The sequence below is a fragment of the Emydura macquarii genome, unplaced genomic scaffold, assembly GCF_026122565.2.
Source record: "Emydura macquarii macquarii isolate MOO-44397 ecotype Brisbane River unplaced genomic scaffold, CSIRO-AGI_Emac_v2 contig_2531, whole genome shotgun sequence".
NCBI lineage: Eukaryota > Metazoa > Chordata > Testudines > Chelidae > Emydura > Emydura macquarii.
In genome coordinates, this window is record NW_027132668.1 from 5,371,529 (window position 1) to 5,391,805 (window position 20,277).

The 20,277-nt window shown below is 39.8% G+C and overlaps 1 protein-coding gene across 2 annotated transcripts in view; it reads left to right on the forward strand.

Annotated features, from left to right (window-relative positions):
- GCC2 (GRIP and coiled-coil domain containing 2) overlaps positions 1–15,011 on the forward strand; it is a 44,085-nt gene extending 29,074 nt beyond the window's left edge. The window contains exons 18-23 of one of the 2 annotated variants that reach the window (XM_067563615.1): positions 2,472–2,648; positions 4,510–4,727; positions 6,505–6,699; positions 8,940–9,079; positions 9,238–9,439; positions 10,703–15,011. In XM_067563615.1, coding sequence (XP_067419716.1) covers positions 2,472–2,648; positions 4,510–4,727; positions 6,505–6,699; positions 8,940–9,079; positions 9,238–9,439; positions 10,703–10,773 — 1,003 coding nt within the window. In that variant the 3' untranslated portion in view covers positions 10,774–15,011. The remainder of the gene's footprint in view (positions 1–2,471; positions 2,649–4,509; positions 4,728–6,504; positions 6,700–8,939; positions 9,080–9,237; positions 9,440–10,702) is intronic. The other variant, XM_067563616.1, reaches the window with a different exon arrangement.
- Positions 15,012–20,277: the final 5,266 nt, after the last annotated feature.

Consider the following 20,277-nt stretch of genomic DNA (forward strand, 5'->3'; position numbering starts at 1 on the left):
GGATTACTGAAATACCCAGACAGCACACTTTAAAAGGATTCCATCAACTTATAAATCACATTTCAATCTAAATATTTTCAGTTATCTATGTTACTAGAACTGAAAGATTTTTAAAATCCCTATTTTTCATTTAGGTTTTTGCATTTGGCATTACTCTGAAAAATAGAAATTTTTCATTTTTTCCCCAGGAGCTCTTAGGTGCTACAGTAATACAAATAAATAATATATAGTCAGCCAGTTTTTCCTGTTTCTGTGGGGTCTTCAACATGAAAAAAATACTGGTGGGTGTGGGAATAGTGTTTGTTATCAGACCAAAAAAACTGGCAGGAAAACTCCAAGGGCAGATCTAAAACCTGAGTCTAATTTTAACTCATTATTTGAAATTACTTGATTTCCAAGTGGACCATACTCCTTTTTCTGTAACTAGTGCTGGGACTCCTAGCTTGGATATAGTTGCTGCTGGCAAAACATTTTGAGTTTGGTATATTTACATTTTGTTTTTATATATCTATATAACACAGATATCTTAAAGTAAGGCTTTAGTTTCCTGACTTAAAAGAAAACAGTTAATTTAATTTAGGATAAAGATTACCTATGTTTATGCTCCCTTTCTCCACCTTCCGCCTCACCTCCCCCAAAATTAAAACACAGTTTTTTCTGTATGGATTATCTGTTGTTTCTTGTTCCAGCTTGGATGTGGGAGGGACCCTTGAGGCTCAGTATGAGGCTGAAACTGACATGTCTGCCTTTTGGTCAACTGTTCAGTGTAAGCCTGATTTGTGGCATGAAAATGAACTGCTGAAAATGGTTTTCAGCTACAGCCTTGCTTCCAAAAAGCTGCTGTTCACACCAGCTCGGCTGAACCATTGTTAGCATCAGCAAAAGGCCTAGCATAGGCAATGGTCCAGGAGCCAGTCCAGTTCTAACAAGCATGTCAATTAGACTTGCTTTCAACAAATTTAACTGACATGGTGGTTAAAAAAACAAAAACAAAACAGTTCCAGAAAACTTGCCTACACAAGGGTTTTACCAGTTATTACCCTTTTTTGTAAACTTTCCCTGGCATAGACATGGTGAAAGTGTGAACTAGTACTAAAATATTTAAGTGCAGGTATAAGCCAGACAAATTCAATGGAGTTTCAGAAAGGCTTAGACTTAATTCCGCATGGGATCTACACTAGAAGTTATATAAGTTTCAGGGCAACCATTTGTGATGGTCATTGTCAAAAAGTGGTCAGTGTCTTAAAATAGACAGGATCGATGTGCATAAGCCATGATTAACTGATTTTTGGCACAGGTCTGGAATGAATGCTGCAGATCCAGCAGAGGGAGTTCTGTGATTTGTTAGGGAGGAATCCGTGATGGAAACTATAAAATAGTGTCTGAGATGTTGGTTATTTAAAAAAACAAAAAACAAAAAAAAAACAAACGCAGATATTGAGAATTCAGAGGACTTTCTTCATCAGATTCCAGCTAGTCAGGATATGAGTTTCTTTGAAACAAGCTAGTTGTAAGGGAATCTCATTTATTTATTTTCCCCTTTTGCCAGCAGAGAAATTCTGATGGGAAGCAGTGTTCTGTTACTATTGGTTATAGGCTGTTGGGGAAGGATTAATTTCAGATATTTGTAAGTGGGATTATGTGTTTGATCAACAATTGAAAGATACAGGATAAAATTTCAAAGGAAGGATTACTCCCCAAATTAAAGGATTATTTCTACAACTCTTAATCATACAAGTAGTTCTTTTTAGAAGTCAATAGAATTATTCATATGAGTAAGGACTGAGAGCATTAATAAGTTTGCAGGTTCTTAAACTTGTATTTTTCTCTATATTAGGACAGGTGACTTGGCCTTTTTCCTCTAGTTTCTCTTGCCTGAATCAATTTATATGAATATAGCACACTGACTGGTTTTTCTGGTGTTAATTTTTGTGGATTGCCTCCTCCCCACGCCATATTTCACAACCCTCTCCTGTTTCTTTCCTATACCCTGTGTTCACCCCTGCCAGCTGGCACAAAACAAACAAAGAATGCCCAAGAAACAGTTCTTATCTAAACCTGCACCTCACTCATTCTCTATTCTCCTTCACACGCACAGCATTTCTAGATTTGTCCCCCTTAACTTGTCTAATGCTGAAAATATTATTAACAGCGCTCTCCCTCCCCAATCAAGCAGAGCTTCGAGCGATTCCAGGAACAATGTGGAGCATTGTTAGGGGGGATCCTTGATGGAATTGAGCAGGTCATCTGTTCTTGGCACAATCCCGAAATCAGCTGTTTTGTTGTCATTTCAGCTCGGGTTACATTCTAGAAAGATTTTCATCTTAATAGTGAATCATTCAAACCATTTAATTTAATGAAAAGGTCATTCAGATCTATTAGACTAGATTACCCAAAATACTAATGATACATTTGGAGGCTCTGAAATGGAATAATTCTCTCTCTAAAATATATGTATTGTTTTTCTTTAGAGAACACATGGAAATGGTGATAGAGCAACTAAAAGTAAAGTTACAAGACACCCAACGTAATTTACAAATCAATGTAACTGAACTTCAAGCATTGCAGTCTGAACATGATACCCTGCTGGAAAGGCACAATAAAATGCTGCAGGAGACTGTGGCGAAAGAGGCAGAACTCCGGGAAAAGTATGGTTTTCTAATGACTACATATGTTGTATTATTGTGTGTGAATTGGTGCCAAGTCTTTGTTTGTTTGAACTGTTCTACATTCATGAGAAGGGTACAATTGTGTGAAGAAAGTTAGAAGGATTTCCACAAGAGCTGTTAGCTACTTGCTGCCTAGCGCTTCAGCCATGAGAACTTAATGGTGGAAGATCAGGAATTTTAAACATCCTCCTACTCAAATCTCCCCACAGTTTTTCTGTTTAACCATATACTTTCAAAGATTACATTTTTTGCAGCTCATTGGGTGCTGCTACTAAGTACAACATACAGAACTATCATGTTGAAAGATTTAATCTAGTTAAGTAATCTGATGCAAATGTCCGCTTCTGACTAGGAAAATAATTCAACTCTCTAAATTGCAGTACAGACAGAATGGTGGGAATCCCATCATTGCAATTTAAAGTCCAGTTAGTGCCCTTGTGAAAAGGTAACATTTTTAAATACCTCCTTCCCAACAATCCCCGCTTCACTATTTCTGTCACAGTGAGCATCTATCACTTCTAATTTTTCAGACAGTGATATGAGTGTCTTAAATTTTTCTGCTTCAGGGCACGTCAACATATTCCATCCTTCCCCTCCTCTTCCTGCTTCCTCATGTAGTACTGCCAAACTTCTTTCTTGTCACAGAGAGTGGGATGGAATATTTTTTGGAATTCATCATTATTATCACTTCTGTGTTGGCCTTTGGTATGGGTTTAGAGTAATAAAAGATACTTTCAGCTCCTGTTGGCCATGGAAACAAAGACTAGGTGTGATACTTGAACCTGGGTCTCTTGCTTAGCAGTGAAGCACCAGGCACAAATGTTGTCTTTCTAGTTTGGCATAATTAGTTAGAAAAATAACGATTGGGAATTGTCTGTAAGGTAAACATTCTCCATATTTGTGAGTTTCCTATTTCTAAACATTTCATTTTTTGTAGAGTACAGTGTTATTAGAGTGAAAAATACAGCTAAAAGGACAAATTCTACTTAATAAGAATTTAGTATGAATACTAAATAGCCATTAGATTGAGGCCGACTGTTAAAAACAGGTTCAGACAGATATGTTACTAGATTAATTTGGCACAATTTTTTTTTACTGCTGAATAATAAACCATAGAAAAATGTAGGTGGAATGTATAGCGATTGCTAAAACAACCTTAAAAATTGTATTGGACATGTAATGTTTGGTCAAAAACTCTAGAAGCAGCAGTCCAACTTTTTGTCTATTTTATGATTGGTAATTTGGTGTACATATAAAAAGGCATTGTCTTTCTTTTTGTACTGTCACTAGTAACAATGCTTCTTAGCACCTTGTATTTTACAAGTATTATACAGACATTACACACCGCTGAGAGATAGTTAAACAAGAATAATCATGTCCATTTTACAGGCAGGAAAACTGAAACAAAGAAAATAGGTGATTTTCCCAGTACCACAGAATGAATGGCTGAGCTAGAATTAAAACCAAGAAGTTCCTAATTTTTTACTTAGTCTACTTAGCTCTGTGTCCCTAATCATCCTACATTTCAGAAGGATAGAAGCTAAAATCATTAGTTTAAAATATTTAGACCATTTATTTTGCGCCATAAATTTGCATGGCACTGAACAAGTGTAAGCTAAATTACATTCCCTATCCCATAGTTGACAATCTTAGAATTAATCGTTTTAAAAAATACACAAGAGAATGAATACATAGTAAACCATAAACTGACCATATTTTCATTTTCTTATTTCACTTAAATTTCCAAGATATGAAAGTGATTCCTGAGTTGGATATTACTTTAAATTTTAAAAACATTGGGGAAAATAAACCTCACTAGTGTTGCATGCACACCTTTCAGACTCTGCACAATACAGTCTGAGAACATGGTGTTGAAGTCAGAACATGTACAGACTGAGAGTCAACTGATGACCCAAAATGAAGCTCTTCGGAACAGTTTCCGAGATCAAGTGAGGCAGCTGCAAGAAGAGCATAGGAAGACAGTAGAGACGTTGCAACAGCAGCTCTCCAAGGTAGAAGCCCAGTTCTTCCAACTTAAGAGTGAACTTAGCACCAGAGGTAAGTTTGTACAGTCATACAGCCCAAAAAAATCCCCTTTTTATTGATTATTCATGTTGTTTAGCTAACTGTCGGACTGATTCATCACTTCTCTGTGGTTGATAGTCATACAGACGTCTCCAAAAATGTATCATGTGCACGTTTACCAACTGATACCAATAATATTTTTACACATAAAATGGTAAGCACTGATATTGTTCTCAAACTATTGACACAGTACTTATGTCCGTTACCTCACTTTATTTTCTCTGTGACATCTGGAATTATTTCTCTTTACTGATGGAAGGAGGAAAAGTCATTTCAGTAAGTATTATTGCTCTACCTATCCATTTGTCTCAGGTTTTGGAGAGCCCCTTGGACATCTTCTTCCAAGATAAGGAGTAAGACTAGTTTGGGTAGAGAAGGTGCTACAGCTTCTTATTACAGCAGACAGCTCGTATCTTAGATTTTGAGTTAGCAAAAGAAATAGATTGTGATATTACAAATACAGTTTACTGCACAATAAATTCTTAAAAGTGCCAAGCAGTTATACAGTGCTGTTGTAGACATAAATAGATCAGTGTTATATGTGTCTGTCAGAGATGAGTGTTGTCGTCTTGTTTTTTTTATTATTTAAAAATGTACTGAGCAGCAAGGGTATTGAGTGGCTCAGGGTATTGGTAATAGGAAATAGAACCTGTGAACTCCTGGTCACTGCTTGAAACCTAACTTAAGATGGTAGTCCCCAAATGCTGGTTGGCTACACAATGGCCTGTGTAGAGTGAATTGGTGGACTCAGCTCATTTCCTAATGGGTCAGTCTTATATTATAAAGATTACCATAGGAATTGGCACCCTTGTTTGCAGTCTCTGGGAGATGAGTACTGCCTGCCTAGCCCAAGATCTAGCCACATTGTGTGTGGGGGGGAGCAGAGGCTTGTGTTTATAGTGCTTCTGCTTGTACTTTATTTCTTCTTTGGATGTGTCTCTGTCAGTCTTTAACTCCACATCTACCAACATGCAACTTTCAAAATCACTAAAATCCCTTAAGATTCAAGTTTTAAATTGAAACACACTCTACAATATTTTTTTAAATTCCCTCACTACTGTTACTGAACCATATACTAGGTATAGTTAAATGAATACCCTTCCAAAAGAGTAAAAATAACTCTTAGCCTGTATCTTTCTAAAGCACCATTTAGCATATATACTGAAGAAAGATATGATGATCAAAAATGTTTTCTACTGATTTGTATAAGTGAGTGGGTACGGATCAGAAACTGGACTGAGACAACCTATTTGGTTCATTGGTGCAATCACTTAGGGGATGGCTGCCCAACTTTTCACTCTCTTCTTTGTCCCTTTCATTGTGGCTGTAGAATTAATGCAGTCTCATCTTTGGTCTTACCTCCTAATGCCCCAACCACCCAAATTTAAGATGGTTACCCCAGTGACTTGTTTCACATTGGCCACTTAAAAGGCACTTTTAAATCTCTCTGCTAATCTGGGCTCTAGTGATAGTGGTGTCTTCAAAGTGAAAGGCTGTGTTTTATTGTGAAATATGTTTTTATTCATTCTTTAAGGATAACTGAACTTCTTATGTGAAGCTTTGTTTTGCTCTACTGCTTGTGTACATTGCCTTAATTTAAGATGCTAAAAGATGTATTCAACTCCTGTCATAACTTCTTTCGTTCTCACTTTCTCTTTCACATCTGGTTGAGTGGCTTCTGCATGATCATCCCCATCAAACAGCCATGTTATTTATTAATGTATGCCATCAGAAAGAAATTCTTTTTCAGGTCCATCTGTTTCAAACCTGCCAGTGAAGAACTTGCGAGAACGGAGAAACACTGACCTTCCTCTTCTTGATATGCACACTGTAGCTAGGGAAGAGGGAGAAGGAATGGAAACAACTGACACAGAGTCTGTGTCTTCTGCCAGTACCTATATGCCATCATTGGAACAACTTCTTAATTCTCCTGAAGCAAAATTTGGTAAGTAAAACCTTTTTTTAAATAACAAATTTTTAAGTACTTAACTAACGTGAGTTTTAAAATCTGTATTACTTAGTACTCTTCTGGGTGCCAGAGAAAATTGTCCTTAAAGCATTGAAACACTTGTCGTTCTTCATTCCACTTTACTACCATAACTTTTTTTTCCCCCTTGGTGTTGCATCGGCCTTGGATGGGATTCTCTAAAGAGAATTAAGCATCCAATAGCCACTTCAGATGCCTAAGTCCAAAATTTACATCCTCAAAACCCCGGCTCAGGTGCCACCTAACCGTGTAGGCACCTACATTTCCACTGGTAAGGTTCCCTAGGTGCCTAAACTTCTGCCACTGGACATGCTCACAGCTGCCTCAGTCCTGACACCACCAAACAGTTCAGCACTTAAGGTCCAGTGGGATTCAAAAAATAGGATCTCATTTGCAGAGCCCAATATAGTAGACATGTTCAGAGGCCAGCTTAGATCACATCCCTGAACTGGGCCATGCACAAAATGGAGGAGAATGTGGTGGTAGTGCCCTTTTATCCAGTAGCCTTGAGATTAGAGCACTCACCTAAGATGTGGGAGATCCCAGGTTTAAGTCCCTTCTCAGCCTGATGTGGAGGAGGGACTTGAATTTGGGTCTCCCACATCTCAGGGGAGTGCCCTAACCACTGGATTATAGAGTCACACACTCTCTGGTGTAATGGCTGTTTTAAATATATTTTATACAAGTGGAACATGTTCAACAGACGAGATCACCCCAGAATACCACTTAGACCAGTGGTCAGAGCACTCCCCTGGGATGTGGGAGAGCTGGGTTCAAGTCCTTGCTTTACATCAGGCAGAGTGGGGATTCAAACCACATCCTGGGGGAGTGTTCTAACCACTGGGCTATGTGGTAAAAGGGGTAGTGGCAGCAAGCACTGTTGCCATCATGTACGTGTGGGTGGGGGGGAGGGGAGTTTGTTTTAAATGACTGACCTGGGGTTAGACACCTAACCCCAGGAGATGGTTCATGGCTGTGACACCTAAGTGGAGATATTCACCTAATTCCCTTTGAGGGGTAGGACCTAAGCACCACCCCTCTCCTGAGCATTTCCTACTGGCTATCTTAGATGGTTCCCCACTCAGCATGCTGGTTTCTGCAAATCCCTTTTTCTAGGTACCTTACTCTCCCCATGCATTGCATGGGAAGCTTGGGCTCCTAACTTGGGGTTGTGAATTCCACTTGGTAGAAGGTGATCTAAAAGTTAAGTGCTGTAATGCTCAGGCCACCCCTTCTCTCTAATAGAGCATTGGACACTGCTGCTATCAGAAACATTGCTACTGGAGGAGTTGGCTGAGGCTTATGAGAGTAATGTAGTAACTCCTGGGGTTAAAAATCTCAACTTTGATTCCTTCATATTGCACACATTAGACCCCTATCCATTGTTTAGCACTGAGTGTACATTCACATTCATTTTTGTATAAGCTTTGTCTTTGAATAGGGATTAAGGGTTATGTTTTTGTTACAATTTTTATTCATGGATTCCAAGACTACTTAAAATTTGTATAATTGTTTACATATGGGACTTTCATGGGAAGGAGAACAGATGGGTGAATGAGTAGGTAACTGTAGGATCTGTGAGTGTGAGAACAGCTCAGAATACTGCAGAGAAGTATTAAGTTTTCATCCAACTCCTATTAAATTCAGAGACAAAATTTCTATTGGCTTTAATGTGAACTGGATTGGGCTACTAGAGAACATGGGATCAGCGGAAACTTGTGCCAAAGTGCATGGATTTGCTTTTGGAGTCCCAAAAAGTAGAACAGGGAAATGCAGGACAACCAGCTAATTGTACAGAGATGACAAGTAAGTCCAAAACAATTTTGAGGAAAAATTGAAATCCTCAGAAAGGAAAAACAAACCAAAGAGATCACAAGATGCTTCCCCCAAACCTTTAAAAAACACTGAATTCTCATTCCATAAAAAATAGTTCGGTTGCTACAAACTTTTTTAGTATTTCTTAAATGTTGTGTATATACAAAAAAAAAAAAAAATCACAAACCAAATATTTGGCAGCAAGAATAGAAATGGTGGTGGTGTAAAGTCTGACTTCTCATGGTTTTTTATTCCTATGATTTGATATTGCCACCATGATGCCTGTGTAATTCTGAAAAATGACCCTACTAAACTATCAGTCCTAATGTAAAGTACCATGTAAAGTAAACTGCAACTTAACCTTTTGAAATATAAAATTGCAGAACCACCTCAATGGCAAACAGAACTCACCAAAGAAGAGCTGGTCCAGAAGCTAAACACAACAACAAAAAGTGCTGATCATTTGAATGGATTGCTTCATGAATCAGAAGCAACCAATGCAATACTAATGGAACAAATTAAGGTTAGTAGCCGTGCACTCACTGAAATGTTAGATATGGCTCTCTAGGGTTGGGTTTTTTTTACTGTATGTATGTATGTGTCCCAAAGCAAATCCTTTTATATGTTAATACAAATTAGTTGTTTCACAAAACTAATGCTTCAAATTCTTTCTGCCTGCAGCTTCTAAAGAGTGAAGTAAGACGACTGGAAAGGAACCAAGAGCGAGAGAAGTCTGTTGCTAATCTAGAATACTTGAAAAATGTTCTGCTGCAATTTATATTTCTGAAGTCGGGCAGTGAAAGAGAGCGGCTTCTTCCAGTAATGGATACCATGTTGCAACTCAGCCCTGAAGAGAAGGGAAAGCTTGTTGCAATTGCCCAAGGTATGAGAGATGCCTCCCTATTATCAAAAAGTTGCAGAAACAGAGTATGAAAGTAGAAAAGAAAAATGAAACGTGGTGTGAATTCCTTCTGTGCAGATTTTCCAGAAAAATAAAGGTAAAAACATGGTGTAAACAGACAGGAAATAGAACTATCCACAGTGATAAAACAAGACTGTTAGCCAAAAGTTAAAATTATCAGAAGTAAAAATACAACTATTAAGAAACAGATACAACTTCCTTTCTTTTTAAACCTCATAGCAGACATAGTCACTTCTATGAAGCTGTCTTTCAAAGTGGTGTAGGGATAAAAGGTACTGTGTAGTAGCTTCCGTGGCAGATGCTCTCCCAAGAAACTAAAAGTTATATTCTAATTTTAATTAGTTTTATAATATACCCTTTATTAACTTCTTAGTGGCTAATGTCTAATTTTGAAAATACTCTCCAACAAATATCCCGTAAGTACAAGAATCTAGGAAAAATTTCAGGTCTCTGCAAGAATTTTGTAAGCAGTCAGCTCCCTATTATGGTAAATATTAAGGGTATTTGTCAAACACAATTCACTCTGCAATTTGCAATAGGCTTTTTGTATTATTCCATTCAAAACATTTCTTTTTATTGGGTAGTTATTGTTATTTTGCTTATTTAACTAATAACTAAAATGTTTAGGGAAATCATAATCTAATTGTGGATTGTCAGCTGCAGTGTGTGCACTTCCCAGATATTTTTTTAAATGAGGAATAAGTCAGTTACTACTGAACATAAAGTAAGGAGAAGAGAGCATTACAATGAAAAATATAGACACACTAATGCACCAAGTGAGAGGATTTATAATTGGAATGGCAAGGTAGAAAAGGTTCCTAGCATTCAGTATTGCTGTTCTGGCAATCCCTATGGATAAGAGTTTAGCACTAACATTGGCTTTTCAAGGTGAAGTCAATAAAAGAGATGAAACAGGCCTTTTATCTCTTTGCCAAATGCAGGCATGTTTGCATAAGAACGCTAAACAAAATATACACTGGACGGTGGTTTTTCATGATGAGACAATCTGTCAATGTGGTAGCAGTTTTCCAGAGTGTATTTTAAAGGATCTCTCTTCAAAATTGTGGTAACTGGTGAACATAAGGATGGGATTTGAATGTAGAAAAACTGACTAACAAAAGTAAACATTTTGTGACTTTCCTACATAAGAGTGCATCATTCATTTCACTTGTGCATAGCTCTTCAGGGTTGATGAAGATTAATAATATTTTTTCCTCCCTTCAGGTGAGGAAGAAAGTGCATCACGGCCCTCTGGTTGGGCTTCATACCTTCACAGTTGGTCAGGACTTCGATGAGACAATAGAAATCTTTTTTAGACATGTACATTCCACAATTGCACTAACAGAAATTTTACTATAGAAGAATGAACCTTATAGGTGTAGCATTGACCATTTTATTCTTCTGATTTTGTAAGTTACTTTAAGAAATGTATGTTAACCTAAGAATTGGAATAGAGGGTTTCTAAAGAATGTGCTATATTACTTTCTGACTCCAGGTTCTGACTACACATTTCATTGTTTCTTGTAAATGTTTTAGATTAAGCAAGCTGGAAACCAGGAGTAAAATGAAAGGGGTGGAAAGTTACTGATTACTTAAGAACGTAATTTGGCAGACTGATCACATATTTTCCAACTTTAATGAAAAATGTCACATAATTTAATAACTGAAACAATGGGTTAAATAATTTTAGAAAAGTACTTCAAAAATACATTTTCAAGATGCTGTTTTCCCTCAATGAATTTGAAGAAAACTAATAATTTGTATTGTTATGAATCTGTTGTCTATATACTATAATATCAAAGTAAAATCAAACTATTACAACTGTATGATGATCTTCATAAAATATTGCATGACTTTTAAGAGAATTTGGAGACAAATGGCATCTTCTGTTTTGACTTTAGCTAAATTCTCAGTTAAGTTTGCAGCAAAAACAGATTCAGAATATAAAGCCTAGGGCCAAAGAGATGAGTGATTCCTAAAACTTGTCCTGTATTTGGGATGTTAATGTGTCAAATGGCTATTCAGGCCCTAATATTGGATCAGATGCTAGAGAGTGTTCAGGACAGACATTCTCAAGAATCAGTGGCACAAGTGGACTGAAATTCTAGGAGAGAGGGCTTAAAATACGATATCTTTGTCTGAGGTTGGAATCTGCATAGGCAACTTAAGGGTTGAGTAACAAAGACCAGGCAAGAAGCTGTAAGCAGACACTGGCACCATCATGCAATACTGAAATAAAGGGATATTAAACTGAATGATGGCAGGGAGAAGATCCTGAAGGAAGGATCTGAATTTGCTGAAATTTACACATCCTAAAAAAACTGCTAGGAGAGAGAGAATTGTGTTTTCTTGGGAAACTATCAGTAGATGCAGTCTGCAGGCATTCTCATGTAAGGAAATTGCTCCCTTCTTTCTCTTTTCACCCCTCCCTGTCTCTTTGCCTTTTGGTCAGGTGATCTGTGCTTCATTTTAGATTCTGTTACTTATTTTTTTTTTTTTTTGGAAACTGCGCTTCCACTGTAAGAATAATTCATTATAAATAATGCATTCTTTTTTTCCAGCTTCTGCTGTTTTGACCTTTTTTCCTCCTAACCCATGCTGTCTCTTTCCTCTGCATGTTCCAGTTCTGTTCTCTTAATTACTCCATCTTGTGTGTAAATTTATTATATCTACATACGCATTCTTCTTGCCTACCAACCAAGACTTTTTCAGTTTTGTCTCTTCTTCTCCAATGTGCTCTTATTCAGTTCTAAAACTACTCTTCTGAACACAGAGGAGATGGAAGATGTACACATAGACCCACTAGCACTTCTTTCTCTATTACAGATACTGCTGCCATACCACACTATACAAACACTAATAACAAGACCAAGATTAGGGAAAAGCAGTCCTGAGATTTTGGTGCCCATTCCCTTAATAACATAGTATTACAAGGCTGTGGTTAATTTGGACTTAGGGACAGCAGTACAGATTTTCTTGGTATGAGACTAGAATCCCTTTAATGAGTGGTTATCAATATGATAGTGACTATATGTAAATAACTTCTTAGTCATCTCTACTTCAAGTGTGTGTTTATTCCAAGTTCTATTGGCCTACTATACTTAGAAAAGAATGTTTTTAACTGCTATTTGCAGTTAGCACTGCAAAGCCAGCATAGAGCGAATTAGATTCCTTTTTGGCAAAAGCCAATACCAACGCACTGCTTAAATTCTAGTTGCAGAATTGTCACAGGTGATAGATAAGTCAGAAGGCACCCAACTTCACTGTCCGATCAAAGATTGAATTTGCAGAACTCACTATTAGAAAGCCACCTTTTGAACAACTGCAACTTTGGAAGGTGAGACAAAACATGTTTTGCAGTTATTTTCAGACTATAAGCACCCCCTTTGGAATCACTGATTTGTTCCAAATCATTAAATGTTAATCCTAATTTTTCTTACTCAAGTCAGCTGTGATTAGTCTAATTAAAAAAATGTCAGGGACAAAGTTGGTGGGAAAAGATTTCTGTTCAATAAAATGTCTGCACTGTTTCTTACGTTGATTTCAAAACTAGTTCAACTGAACACTTGCTGCTGAAATGATTCTTCTTTCCTTGAGTATTTTTCTGCACAATATCTACTCAACTGTCTCTGTTAAATAGAGGCTGTGGAAGTGAATCAGTCTCTCTCAAAATGTATATTTCAGATCCTAAGATTTTTATTTAACTTTGGAAACTGTGAATAAAAGTAACATACAATATAACATTGACTATTTTAAATAGCAATTGCTTTTTGATATAAGACTCTTAAGTTGTATATCCAATGTTTTAGTGAAACTCAAATATTGTGCTCATGAATGTAATATACACTCCTTGCATGATACGCTTCTGCTATAAAGGAACATTACTGAGGCCTTGAAAGAGTGTTGTCAAGAATAGTTTAATAATTACAACTAAACATATTTGTATAATATGTATAATACAATTGTCAGTGCTTTCAGAACCCATATCTTTCCATGCTGTGAAAGAAACTTCAGATGCAAGCAAATGTCTGAGTTTTAAAATATATAGTTACAGTAAACAGGATAGACAGAACATGTGGACTGGAAGCAGAATTATTTTGAATGGTAAATATATATTCTATTCTCTTCCATTTTGAATATGCTAACAAAGCACCGTAGTTGTGACTCAAATTCCTAAAGGCAGTTTAAATAGAAATTTAAACCTGGCACTCTGCTCACCTCATTTTTAGAGTATATGTTGGCCTCACTTTGATTCTTTGTTCTGTTTACTATTTTACAGTACCATATTATACTGATTGTTTGCAATCTTGTATGAAGACCTGACCTTTGCCCCCACAGAGTTTACATGTTTAGGGTCAAATTATGGGCTCCCTAGTATTAGGAGGAAGAAGGGGTGTGAGGAGTAAGATGACATGACCCCACTTCCCATCCTTGACCACAGTTTGACTCCAGATGCTGGGGACTGCAAAAGAGCCAGCCAGTTCTGCGGATAGTGCTAGAAACTGCAAGGGAGAGTGTTTGGTTAGGAACATGGTCCCCACCCCCTGCATATGTGCTGGACTGTAATTGGGTAACTGCTGCCTAAAGTTGCACAAATCTTGCAGCCCAGCATAATCCCTTTTATTGCCTTCCAAAGGTGCAGTTCCTGTAGGTGCCACCTCTTGGGTTGTGCTTCTTTTTTCACCTTCAGAAGAACAGCTATCTAGAGGAGAGGCATAACTGGCCGCCTAAGAGAGGAAGTCAAATTGAATATATTTTTTAAATCCACTATTAAAACCTCCTTTCTGAATTTTTCTTTTTTAATACAAAACAAACATACACAAAACACTTCTTGAAGTATAATAACTGCTTCCTTGTTTGTTCACAATGATATTTTTGGGTGGACCTGAAGGCAACACCACCTAACATGCTCAGGTCCATCCCTTCTCTCCCTTCCCCAATCTCTATCTCTGCACATCTACCTCCTTACCTTTTGGTCCTAGTTCTGCTGCTGCTATTGCTGTTAAATGCCTTCTTGCAGAGCCTGGGGAAAGGTGGGCAGCATCTATAAAACAGTGAAACTGGGTGTACACAGCGTCAGGTGCAAAGTGAACAAATGGAAGAGAACTTCTCTTTCAGTTATAGTAATCGTAGAGGTTACTCATAACAAGAGTAGATAAAAGTGTTTCAGTTGGAAATGTGACTGATGTTCTGTTGTTCGTTTTGATAAAATGCATGTTCACATGTGTGTGCCTTTGTTCTAAATGCCTGTTTTCTTACATAATTTGAGTAAATGTTATTCAGGTACTTCCTGTTATTGATTTGTCCTGTAGTACAAAAGTAAAAGGGTTTATGATAGTAAAAAGTTGCATAACATGAGTTATGCGTTTACTATAGAAATACTGGCACAGTTCTGACTTGGAGATTGTATCACCATGTTGAAGATTAATGTGAAAATGTGTGTGGGGAGAAACTTATTTTTAAAATTATTTAATGTAAAATGACTGTCTTAGTGTATCTTATTAGGAAAAATATAAATGAACTTTAAAAAAGATTGCTGCTTTCATCATTTGTCTAACATATGCTAATAGACAGCAAATGGCTGACATTAGCTGAGACTGAGGAAAAAAATGCTGAATGTGTGTGGTGGGATGGGGGGACTATTTCAGAGATTCCCTGGTTTAATTTACACATCAGCCACTCTAACCTGAAACTAACACTTTCACAAGTGGTTCACAAGTGTTGGATTCTTCTTGCAAATAGCACCAATTTCTTATGTCCAAGAATGGTTTAAACTCAAGCATATGTGCCTCTTGTCCAATTCCTGTTGTCTGTTTTCCTTGGATAAATTATATACAGCCACAATGAACTCTTCTCGGTAAGAGAGGAAGGCTAAGGGAATAAAACTGAAGGCTTTATCTCTGCTGTTCCTTCACCAATGAAATCTGCTTTGGCCTTGATCATTTTCTTTGTGAATCAAGTTTTTGGGAAGCTTGTTGTGAAAATGCAGGAAAAGAAAGCAATTGTTTCAGTAGGAACACTAGCTTGACATTTCAGATCTCTTCCTAGCAATTTTGGCAAGCATATTCTGAATCTGAGTGTCAGGCTTTGCTTCTAAATCAGTTCTCATTTCTTCTGAAAGCCCTTGAAAATCTGGGAAAACTGAAGGTTTGTCTACAAGGCCAAGACTATACTAGCATAGCTATGCTGGCATAACCCCATAGTGTAGGTCCAGTCTACGCTGACAGAAAGGGTTTTTCTGTCAGTGTAGGAACACCACATCCCCAAATGGCATTTGCTATGTCAGTGGAAGCATTCAACATAACCCTCAGTGCAGGCACAGCTATGTCAGCATAGCTATGTTGGACAGGGGTGTGATTTTTTTTTTTTTCTTCACACTCTACTGAGGTAGCTAGGTCAATATAACTTTCAAGTATAGACCAAGATTAATCAAAAAGATGCTTGCATTTTGGTAACCCAGATTTTTTCCCTAAATGAAAAGATGCAAAACCAAAGCTAACTTGTTAGTTGCATGGTGGACTAGAAAAAATATGATTTTCCATTGCCTTGTAACTTGTATACTCATTCAAAAAGTGTACAAAAATGAGTGTAAAAATGCTACCATTCTAAATGGAGATTTCTGATATGCTAGTGTTTACATCCACTTTGCAATGGGCAAGGCAGTGGAAAACAAGATTCACAGAAAATAAGGTCTTCCCATTCACCCCCACCAAATAAAAAAATATGCAGTTTCACTGCCGTTCTCCTTTTGCCTTTGTATTGTCTAAACCATCAACAATTTACATATGTAAAGGTATCATTTTGATTTTCAGTATCTAATATCCTAACAGAATAGTTAGTTACTTTGAAGGCCTCCCATGATAGAGGTGGTGGCCTGTTTGTTTGGTTTTAGAATCTGGTTAGATCTTATATCCACAGCTTGAACATTTTCATTGATTTATGCTTTGTCCCTAGTTGGCTAGAAACCAAGTAAAGTTACTTGATTAAAACAATTAAACACTGTCCCATTTACCTCATTGCAAATCATATTTGGACCCCCCATCCATACTGGTAGAACAAACTATATTAGAAACCGGTTATGTTGTTATGTTGGTAATTAGTTAGGGGATTAGAACATGGCAAATAAATTATACTTACCTTCTTAGGAAAGGATTTGCTAACACCACAGGACAGAGCTAGTTGTAGAAGCTTAAGTTTTTACTGTTCATTTAAGAGGGCCAAGAATTGTATTGGGGAAAATGCTTTAAATACAAATAGACTGTGTTTCAATTATTACATGGGTATTGTGTTCTAGATGCTTTCTGCTTTCCCCTTATCCCCTCACCCCCAAATCAGGAACCAGTGAAAATATTGATATGTGATCTGTTATGATGCCCTCTGAGCATTGGCCTAGAGCTTCTCCAGTGAAAGTCTCTACTCTGGTAGTAAATGTCAAAATTCTTGTTTTTAATTCAGACCAGAAAAAAGAAATGTAATATCTTCTGATACTACAGCTTCCCAACCCTTCACTAATGGGGATAATATTAAAATGCAGATATTAGTTAAACTGTTCTCTGCTTATTCCAAGTTATATAAGTAGTATTTACATTTATTGATAAAATGTCTAAAGTGAAAATGAACTGATATGGAAAACGTGCAATTATGTTTCTTAAAGTGCTTGCTCATGGCCATTCCAGTGTAGGTGTGTGCTCACCCCGAGCACCGCTGCTGGAAAGTTTTCCCCTCAGTGGTATCTGTCTGGTCAGCTCTGGTGATCCCTGGAGTCATGTGCTCATAACACTAATATAAAGGGTCCCTCTGATCCGCAGCCCCCTCAGTTCCTTGTTACCACCCATGATAGCCGCTGGAACTGCCTTGTCCTTGCGTTCTGCAAGAATTTCCTCAGTGGACTTTTTCTAACTTGTATATAATTAACTTCTTTTTAGTAGTGTAGTTAAGTTTCAGTTTTCTTTTAGATAAGTAGTTAGGTTAATGGAACCCCGTTCAGCGGTGTTTATCCCTGCCTAGTACTAGGGCATGCCTTGTTCTATGGGGTGTAAGTCTTGTGGAACTTGTCATAAGCCTATGCTGGTAAGTGATCCCCGTTCTAACTGCCTTAGGTGTCTGAGGGGAATTCACATGCAGGAGTGCTGTAAGATCTGCAAAGACTTCAGGTCCTGCATCAAACAGGACAGAGACACAAGGCTAAAATTCATCCCCATGGAAGCTGTACTAAAATCTCCCTTGGAGTCCGGTCATGCAGACTCAGCACTGAGCACCTCAGTCTCAGTAAGGAGTGCCCCAGGGGCAGGTCCAGGTCCCACGTGCAGGACTGTGTGACCCTCACCTGTGCCACATGCAGCAGGCTGGGACTGCTCATAAACAAGCAGAAATCGATACTAACCACGGTGTAGCACGTAGAATTCATTGGGGCCACCCTGGACGCTTCACAGGCCAGAGCCTTCCTCCCACAACCTCGGTTCAAGGCTATGGCAGCAATTATCACCCAGCTGCACCGGTACCCCACGACAACAGCCAGGCACTGCCTACAGCTGTTAAGCCACATGGCAGCCTGCATGTACATAGTGAGGCTAGCTCGCCTAAGACTCAGGCCGCTTCAGGCGTGGTTGGCCTCGGCATACGTGCCAAGCAGACACCCCTGTGACCGGGTGGTCACGGTCCCCCCGCCAGTCCTAGCCTCTCTAGACTGGTGGCGGACTCCCAGGGCAGTGATGAGGGGCGTCCCCTTCAGAGACCTGGTCCCGTTGGTCACCCTAATCTCCGATGCATCGGATGTGGGATGGGGAGCCCACATCAGCGCCAATCTGGGCACTCAGGGGCTCTGGACGGGGGGAGGAAAGGCGCCTGCAAATCAATATAAAAGAGCTCATGGCCATTTGACTAGCGTGCAAGGTGTTCTTCCAATTCCTGACGGGCAGAATGGTGCAGATGCTGATGGACAACACCGCAGCCATGTTTTACATAAACCGGCAGGGGAGAAGCGCACTCCTCGGCCCTCTGCCAGGAAGCCATCCGCCTGTGGGACTTTGCAGTGAGGTACGACTTCCACTTGTCTGCCTTTCACTTCCCGGGGGTGAGGAATGATGAGGCAGATCACCTCAGCAAGTCGTTTCTACCCTGCCACGACTGGTCGTTGCACCTGGAGGTCATGACTTTGATCTTCCAGAAGTGGGGTGTTCCCCAACTGGACCTATTTGCATCGGCCTGGAACAAGAAGTGCCTGAGGTTCTGCTTGCTCTGGGGTTGCGAGGCCGGATGGATATCCGATGCGTTCCTCATTGACTGGACGGGGTCCCTTGTGTATGTGTTTCCACCCATTTCACTCCTACCCAAAGTTCTCTTGAAAATCAAGAGGAACAGGGCAGATGTGATACTCGTCGCCCTGGCCTGGCCGAGACAGCATCGGTTCAGCATGCGGATGAACCTGTCGATCGCCCCATCCATGGAGCTCCCAAGGCGGCATCACCTTCTCTCCCAGGACCATGGTCGCCTGTTGCACCCGGATCTGGACTCCCTGCACCTCATGGCCTGGAGGCTCTGTCCTGCCGAGCAGCAGGAAACCTTCAACACAGGTCGTGTATCGGGCTAAGTGGAGGGGGTTTACCTGCTGGACGGAGTCCCTGGGTATTCTGCCAAGCCTCTCTCCTATTCAGGCGATCCTGGAATATCTGCTCCAGCTAAAGCTTCAGGGTCTGGCGCTGGCCTCCCTGAGGGTTCACCTGGTGGCCATTTTGGCCTTCCATCAGCCGCTAGAGGGGAGATCCCTGTTCTCCCAACCCATGTCGGTCAGGTTCCTCAAGGGGATGGAGAGGCTTTATCCGCAGGTCCATGACCCGGTGCCTCCCTGGGATCTCAACCTGGTCCTATCACGGGGACTCACGGGGGCCCCCTTCGAACCATGGCTTCATGACCCCTGCTCATCCTTTCATGGAAGGTAGCCTTCCTGGTGGCCATTACCTCAGCTAGGAGGGTCTCCAAGATTAAGGCCTTGACCTCAGAGCCCCCATATACAGTATTTTATAAGGATAAGGTACAGTTGAGGCTGCATCCAGCCTTCCTGCCCAAGGTGGTTTCCCAATTTCATTATAACCAGGATATTTTTCTCCCCCATGTTTTTTCCCACGGTTTTTTTCGCACGGTTCGGAGGAGGAGCGGAAATGGCATTCGCTGGACATGAGACGAGTCCTGGCTTACTACATCGAGAGGACAAAGCCGTTCAGGAAATCGACGCAGCTCTTCATCGCAGTGGCGGATTGGATGAAAGGATCACCTGTCTCCACCCAGCACATCTTCGCATGGATCACATCCTGCATCAAGTTTTGCTACGAGCAGGCGAAGGTGCTGCTTCCGGGAACCATCACAGCGCACTCAACCAGAGCTCAGGCCTCCTCTGCGGCCTTCCTAGAGAGAGTGCCCCTGCAGGACATATGCAAAGCTGCCACCTGGTCATTGGTGCACACCTTCACGTCCCACTACGCCATCGTCCAGCAGGCGAGAGAGGACGCGGGATTCAGCAGAGCCGTGCTGAGGGCACCTCATCGATAACTCCGACCCACCTCCAAAGGTATTGCTTGTTAGTCACCTATAGTGGAATGGACCTGAGCAACACATCTCGAAGAACATCAGTTACTGGTAAGTAACCTCGTTTTTTGTTCAGAGTTACGAACATTTCAGAGTTATGAACAATCTCCATTCCCCAGGTGTTCGTATCTTTCAGGTTCTACTGTACTTTGTTCCAGCTAAGGGTACACACACACGTGTACACACACACACACCCTGCCGGGCTCGTTGGTGGTGTC